The sequence below is a fragment of the Triticum dicoccoides genome, chromosome 3B, assembly GCF_002162155.2.
Source record: "Triticum dicoccoides isolate Atlit2015 ecotype Zavitan chromosome 3B, WEW_v2.0, whole genome shotgun sequence".
Taxonomy (NCBI): Eukaryota; Viridiplantae; Streptophyta; class Magnoliopsida; order Poales; family Poaceae; genus Triticum; species Triticum dicoccoides.
This window is the reverse complement of record NC_041385.1, coordinates 505,422,789-505,429,833: the sequence shown is the minus strand read 5'-3', so window position 1 is coordinate 505,429,833 and position 7,045 is coordinate 505,422,789. Positions and strand designations below refer to the sequence as shown.

General features: G+C 42.7%; 2 protein-coding genes across 3 annotated transcripts; one reads left to right on the top strand and one right to left on the bottom strand.

Annotated features, from left to right (window-relative positions):
* The first annotated feature begins 262 nt into the window (after positions 1-262).
* On the top strand, positions 263-2,983 carry LOC119276773 (UPF0678 fatty acid-binding protein-like protein At1g79260). The gene is made up of 4 exons (XM_037557925.1): positions 263-500; positions 616-756; positions 1,876-1,944; positions 2,630-2,983. Exons 1-4 carry the CDS (start codon positions 336-338, stop codon positions 2,747-2,749), a joined length of 495 nt encoding a protein of 164 aa, XP_037413822.1. The 5' UTR covers positions 263-335; the 3' UTR covers positions 2,750-2,983.
* A 1,126-nt stretch (positions 2,984-4,109) lies between these two features.
* On the bottom strand, positions 4,110-6,264 carry LOC119276772 (60S ribosomal protein L37a-1). Of its 2 annotated transcripts, XM_037557923.1 has the most exons (5): positions 6,118-6,264; positions 5,447-5,486; positions 5,277-5,365; positions 4,524-4,606; positions 4,110-4,439 (listed from the first exon to the last, which is right to left on the bottom strand). In XM_037557923.1, exons 1-5 carry the CDS (start codon positions 6,118-6,120, stop codon positions 4,376-4,378), a joined length of 279 nt encoding a protein of 92 aa, XP_037413820.1. In that variant the 5' UTR covers positions 6,121-6,264; the 3' UTR covers positions 4,110-4,375. The 2 variants fall into 2 exon arrangements, with proteins under 2 accessions (XP_037413820.1, XP_037413819.1); XM_037557922.1 differs by lacking the exon at positions 6,118-6,264 and having other exon boundaries at positions 5,447-5,498.
* Positions 6,265-7,045: the final 781 nt, after the last annotated feature.

Here is a 7,045-nt window from a genome sequence, read left to right as displayed (position 1 = left end):
GTGCAGATAATTACCGAGTTCACCTGCTTGCAAAGATTTGACATGCTTGACGAATTGTGGAACATCTTGCCATCGTGCTTGTTTCAAATTTTCCAAGTTAACATGATTATTGTGGGCGTGACCGTCTTTCTCGAATGAATAGGATTTTGGGTGGGTCAGCAACAAATCCTTGACCGAATGGGGGCGGTTGGGTGAAAATTGTGCAACCCACGGTTACGGTTAAAAAATAAATAGATTGTGCAACCCAAGCCACTCCCCATCGTCCCGTTCAGCTCACGAAACAAGAGAGCAGAGAGGTGAAACCAGTCCGAAAATCCAACCGGAGACTTCAAGAAATGGAAGCCGCCGGCCCTCCAACGCAGCCGCCGGCGCCGCACCCATTGGTGGCTCCGTTGTCGTTTCTGCTGGGCAAGTGGCGCGGCGAGGGCGAGGGGACCTTCCCCTCCATCGCCCCGTTCCGCTACGGCGAGGAGATCCTCTTCTCCCACCACCCTTCCAAGGTACACCGCCGTCTCCGGGCCGTATGCGTCCCCTCCGTGGCAGAAACTTTGCCTTCGGTTGGCCGATCCTTAGAGCTTTTCATGCCTTTGCTTGACTCGGCGTGGGTGCGCGCAGCCGGTGATCTCGTACACGCAGAGGACGTGGAAGGCGGCGTCCGGCGACCCGATGCACGCCGAGAGTGGGTACTGGCGGCCCCGCCCCGACGGCTCCGTCGAGGTGGTCATCACCCAGAGCACAGGCCTCACCGAGGTCCAGGTGTGTTCGTACTGACTGCCCATTGAGTTCTTGCAAGCATCGTTCTGTCTGATGCTAGATTGAGTATGGTATGCATTTTGGAGGCAGCTGCAAATGGCAACTCTGTTTGGATATTGCCTCTTGGTATTCGTTATAGGCCATCGCAATCCCAGTTTATAATTTGCACGGCAGGTGTCTGCATGCTGCAGTTATATTGTTCATATCTGAAGATTCTGAACTGGATACTGAACAACATTCTAGCATAGTTGCTTGCAACAGTAGGTGGGTTAATTATCCTTATCTCACCTGCGAAGCTGCGCAAAGAAGGGTCAAAGGAGCATTGATGTCATTGCAATATTAATACTGATTTATGTGGAGTTGTGTTGATCTCTTATGTACTCCCTCAGTACCATAATATAAGACGTTTTTGCAGTAAAATTTGAACTGCAAAAACGTCTTACATTATGGTACCAAGGGAGTAGAATAGAAAGGAATGTGATATACAAATAGGAAGCGAGTTGACGCCTGCAATATTTGGATCCTTTAATATTGCAAAAGAATAAATGGCACAAACCTATAGTTATTATGTCAAAATTTATCAGAAAACTAACAAATACCTTTAGTATTTTTACAAACTATACCAAAGTATATTTTAAATTTACATTTTAAAGGTGAAAGTGTAGTTTCGTCACCATGAAATGTCTGCTTGAAGTTAAATGTGTATTTATGTTTTAATTTTTGACTAAAGATAGTGTAGGCTTGAGATATTCGCTCTCTTTGCAAATTCGTTGCAACTGGTGGTCCCTTTTTCCCTTTATTTTCGCTAAACAACTGTTAATTCAAATACCAAAAACTAGCACTGGAGGCTTGCTGATAAATGATTTTAGAGAGGGCACATCCAAACAATAGTGGTCCTCTTATATATGTTGCTTATAGGGCCAAAGGTACTCGCAAGGCCATAGCTCATAACTCACGCGGGCATTGTAAGAATTAGGTTTCATCGGAGTGTGATTTATATCACTAAGCAAAACAAGTTTTTTTGTGAGAACTAAATAAATTGGTTTGTTACTTTAGTTATTTATGTTTCTTTATTTTAGCTAAACTGTTATTTGTTGCCACAACTTTGCTTCTAAAATGCAGACAGGTTCATATGATAGTGAAAAGAAAACGGTGACACTCCAAAGCGAACTTATTGGCAATGCAGCAAAGGTACTTCTCCTAGGACGATTATATATGATGTCTCTTGTTATCATCTATTCCGACTATCTTTATTACTATGGCACATGATGTTCTGAGGGTCAATTTTACTTTGACTATGTGGCAATATTTTTGTTTTTGCATTCAACCTACCATGGCCGAATATTTGTCAAAAGAGTGTAATCTGACTCTTAAGTTGGATGGGATAGTGTATTTTGTTTTCTGCGAATCAGGATGGGATGACGTTGCTCACCTGTCCAGGTGATGAACTCGCGATATACTAAGCTTTTATCTCGTCTTCTATGAGCTAATAGAAATTTATATTTGCACCCATATATCTATATTTAACAAGGGATAAATCTGCATGTAAAGTTTCTGAACTCTGGAAGCAGTGCCCTGCTTCCATCTGCAGTTGTCTTTTTGTTTAAAACTCAGAAACTATGACACTTAGATCTGCTTTTGTGTTCATGAACCGAAGTAGGAGGGGTATTGACTCATCTTGCTGGCGGCACTTCATTGTATTTTTTGTCATAGATTTGCAACACTCAAGTCTCGACCATCATGTACATTGTCTTTCCATGTTGGAGTTGCTAAACTTCGTAGGAAGGTCATCTTCAGGGTTATCCACTCGCTTACGGAGTCTTGCAGACGCCCAAGTTGCCTGAATCTCCTAAGAAATCTTGTATAATTTTGTCAGGTGAAGCAGATCACGAGGGCTTTTCAGGTGGTGGATGGGGAGCTCTCGTACGTCGTTCAGATGGCAACAATCACAAACAGTCTACAGCCGCATCTGAAAGCGCTTCTCAAGAGGATCTGAGCAATCTCCTTGGGTGGGATTGCGGTAACATACCGTATCTGAAGCTTTAGATTCTTTGGGAAACTTAAAGCTCAACTAATAAGGAGCTTCTATTTATTATTTGCGAGGACATGAAAACCTATCATTTGCTGGAATCTGAAGATTATTCAGGGCTTACAACATTCTGTATAAGCTTTATGAGCGTCAGCTGTGTAACGCACAGCAAACTCACGGGAAAGAACTACAAAATCATAACATCTGCAAAATAGCATTAATGGAATGGAACATGAAGTCTCTGCATGCACCCACGGAAAATTTTCAGAAACTGTTTTTTGGGATAAACGAAAAACAACAACAATGTTTCAAAAGGTCTGAAAAGATATACCACCTCCCGGCTGTTGGATGAAAGCTAGAACGACCATTGTATCTCCCCATGTGAACCCCGTTGAAACCAGTGATTTCCAACAACTCAATTGTTACACTCAGTCTCTGCAACATGGGACTTATTGCAACAAAAAGACGTTCTTTTCCATTATTAGTATTATGAAACACAATCTCCTCATTGCTACAAAATCGTTGTTGCAAACCTCCTCTGCAACAGAACCTTTGTTGGAGAAACATCTCTGACTCTGAAAAAAACATCTCTAGCTCGCGGCTCCTTGTTGCAATTGCAAAACAGGGTTGTTGTTGCAAAAAAAAAAAAGAGGCATTAGCCGACCATGGAGGGGGAAAGAAGCATGGGATTTTGCCACCGCCGTTTGCAACACCTTTGCAGAACTCCACCGCCGGCGTCTAGCGGGCGGCCGGCACACAGCACCGCGGTGGCCGACTTGTAACACGGCCTCGACTGGCCACGCCTCCGTCAAGCACGCAGCAACCCGACGGCTAAACCTCTCAACAATGCACATGGATGGGTGGCTTGACTTGGAGCGGCACTTGCGGCTCGCGGCAAATCCTGGACGCCGCTGCAAGTGAGAAGATGCGAGAAAGATTGAGAGGAAGAGACAAAACGGCGATCTTGGGGCCGCCGGACGCAATGCGTGGTTGATTCCAATCATTTCCCCATTTTGTAAGCACTTTTGAACATCAATTTTTCTTTTCGAGACATCGACAAATGTTTTTTCAGCACAAAACTTTGCATGACAATAAAACATTTAACAATGTTTATAAAAAAACTGAAACTTATTTCCATTTTTTTCAAAAACTGGGGTGCATTTCATAAGTTCACAATTTTAGAGATTTTACCAGCCCGTCAGGATAAGTCCTAGACTTGCCACTACTACTCACATTTTCCTCCGGCAATGTTCATTCTCAATCTCAGACGACAGATGCTCATAGATGCTCATTCATGGGGTGAGTAAGCTCGTTTGCATCTATACTGTGTTCAAAAAGAGTTCAAAATCTTATCATATAAATTGACTTGGTGTGTGGAGGGGTAGAGAGTGAGAGACGTGTCACAAAAATAGAAATAGGTTGGCATAACACATAACAGCCAACTGTAGGGACATACTTCCAAGTTTCAAAGATCCTAAAATCAGAACCAAAATTACTAACAGATATCCATCGCTCGATAGCCAAAATACAGAGATTGTTAAGTCTTCACTCCACTACAGAACCCCTGGATTACTCAAGATAACAGTAGTGCAATCATGCTTCGGTCTGCTCCCTCAAGCGACGGATCGTGCTCCTGACGGTGACTGCACTAGCAGTGCTGCAAAGACACATGGAGAAATTAGTATAAAGCGATAATGACAATGAAGAGGTCATCCAGAAGGAGCTCGGAACAGATGCCTACTTCATGGTATAGGCGCCGCCTGCCTTGACCTTGCCACAGTCCTTGCATCCCCAAATTCCAACAGCTTTCCTCTTCACAGCAAACTGGTTATGATTCACAAGCAGAAAGCGTAGTTTTAGACAACCAAATGCAAGTTTCCATATATTTTCAAAAAAGGAAGCATATAGAAAAACAAATATATGCTACAAATTACTAGCATAATAGAGTATGTAAGATATTAAATACAACTCCCTTTCCTGTACTCAGATTACTACAGTACAACAAGCCTTTTATGGTGATGACAACATGTACAATAAGATAAGATGACATTTTTGTAGGATGAAACTACAATTAGAATGGCAACAATAAAACCAAATTGGACAGCTTATGTTGCAAATAGAAGATAAAACAGCTAGCATAAGATATTACAGGGTCATGACATAACAAGATGAGAGGAATTTACGGTTGCCATAGCAAAACTATCACTGGGAGAGAAAAAACATAGAAAGCAATACAAAATATCACATCAAGCATCAATAAATAGTCCATCCATCCAGAAATACATGTAGGAGAAATGGATGTATCATATTTTAGTTCTAGATACATCTGTTTATATCCATTTATGCGACAAGTAATTCCAGACTGAGGGAGTATGAAGGTGCATGGAAAGGTAGTCAGTGTACAGTACTACCACAGTAAACAACAACAGTTCATACATAGCAGATAGCATTCACACAATGCACTGTGTTACCAAGTAGGTGACAGAAGACATACCTTCCCACAGAATTCACAGAAGTACTTGGAGTGCTGAGACACCTCCATCTTCTTGATCTGCTTACGCAAACTGGCACCGTACCTGGTACCTATGACATTGCAAGGGCTAATTTCAGGACAAAGCAGAAGATCATGAACAGGTAAATGAGCCAAATGTTACAAGCACATACCATACTTCCCGACGATTCCGGCCTTCTTGGTGCGCTTTGTCTGAGTAGACATTGCAAAACAACAAATTACACAGCAGCATAAGAAAAATGAACATTATGATGTAATCAGTGAAGCAACTGCTAATGCACATTTAACATAAATTTGGGCAATTGATTAACTTCGGGTGTGGAAAGCTTAACATCAACGAAACACTAAATATCAAAAAAATTCTGATACTACATCCAGTTTGTATCCTTCCCCAGAGAAAATATCGCATGCTCCACTCAAACAACTTGCGCAGATCGCGTTTCCCCTGCTATTCTACATTACTAGCCACAAGCCCACAACACCTTGTCAGCGCAGATTTTGTACACAAGGGACTGGTTGCGTACCTGGGAAGTATCCTAATACACCTAGGTTCTAAGCGAATTGAAGAACAAATCGATTGGCCCAGAGGAAATTTGCATAAAAAGCACATAGCTCAATTCAGGGCTAACACGAGTGGTCGAAAGGGGGAGCTCGACAGAGCTCAACATATCAGTAACACACAATCGAATTGCTGCACCATGATTTCGGACCTAGAAACACTACGATCTCGCAGGATGGATCCTAAGAAATACCGCACCCAAGACGGAAACGTGATTCACTATCGCAAGAGCTTGCCGAGAAAGGAAGTACGAGAGGAACGTACCATCTCGGCGGCGGGTAGCAGGAGGCGGCTGCTGCAGCGTAGGCGGAGAGATGGCGGCGCGCGTGCGAGGGCTCGGGCAGGGGGCGGTAGAGGGGAGCTTATATATCGGAGGCTAGGGTTTCCGTGGAAGTGGGCCTTCGACGGTTTATGTGGGCTCGGTCAAGTGGATAGATAGGTGGGCTTATCACTACTCTAAGTATGTACACAGAGTGGGCTTTCTTCACTCGGTTAGAAAATTTAGTTTTTCTTTTAGCGGGAAAGATTTTTTTCCTTAGAAAAACAAAATTATATGTTAACATATTCGAACCCGAGCCCTTAAAAATAATCAAAGTCCATATAAATGTTGATTCCATAGCTTGGCATGCACTTTGTTTTGCATGTGTATCTTTGTTTGTCGTAGATGTGATATCAATTAAATGTGAGCTCTTTCAAATACGCTAAACGCGCTACAAATAAAATACGTTCTTCCAGTTGCTACCCCTTGTCCTGCAGCCATGAGGAAATGACCTCGATAGAATGTGGGGAGCTCGACCATGACAAAAAGCTAATCAGATGCATAAAGAATTGTGGCATGAGTAGAGTCAAGTATTTTCAAATACGCTAACCAGGCTACAAATCAAATACATTCTTTGAGTTGCCACCCCCTTGTCCAGCGGCCACGAGGAAATGACCTCATGGTTCCACTTGTTAACATACTCGCAATATGCCAATGAAACGCCATAGCACCACCTGAAATGAGGTGGAATAACAAGCACGAGGCTAAAAGTGGTACCCTGATCAACGGGTGACCTAATAAGGGTTCATAGTATTTTACACTGAAGCACGACAAATATTTATATTGGAAGATACAAAAGAAACCATCATAGCTCGCATTATACCAAATACAAGAGTAAATCAATGCTTCATCTACTTCTCGAGTCGAAAGACT

Coding starts and splice junctions, on each gene's coding strand:
- LOC119276773 (XM_037557925.1), top strand. CDS start 336: ATGGAAGCCGCCGGCCCTCCAACGCAGCCGCCGGCGCCGCACCCATTG. Junction 501..615: donor TCTCCCACCACCCTTCCAAG/GTACACCGCCGT, acceptor GGGTGCGCGCAG/CCGGTGATCTCGTACACGCA. Junction 757..1,875: donor CAGGCCTCACCGAGGTCCAG/GTGTGTTCGTAC, acceptor TCTAAAATGCAG/ACAGGTTCATATGATAGTGA.
- LOC119276772 (XM_037557922.1), bottom strand. CDS start 5,498: ATGTCTACTCAGACAAAGCGCACCAAGAAGGCCGGAATCGTCGGGAAG. Junction 4,607..5,276: donor TCTGTGAATTCTGTGGGAAG/GTATGTCTTCTG, acceptor AATCATAACCAG/TTTGCTGTGAAGAGGAAAGC. Junction 4,440..4,523: donor GGCGGCGCCTATACCATGAA/GTAGGCATCTGT, acceptor GTGTCTTTGCAG/CACTGCTAGTGCAGTCACCG.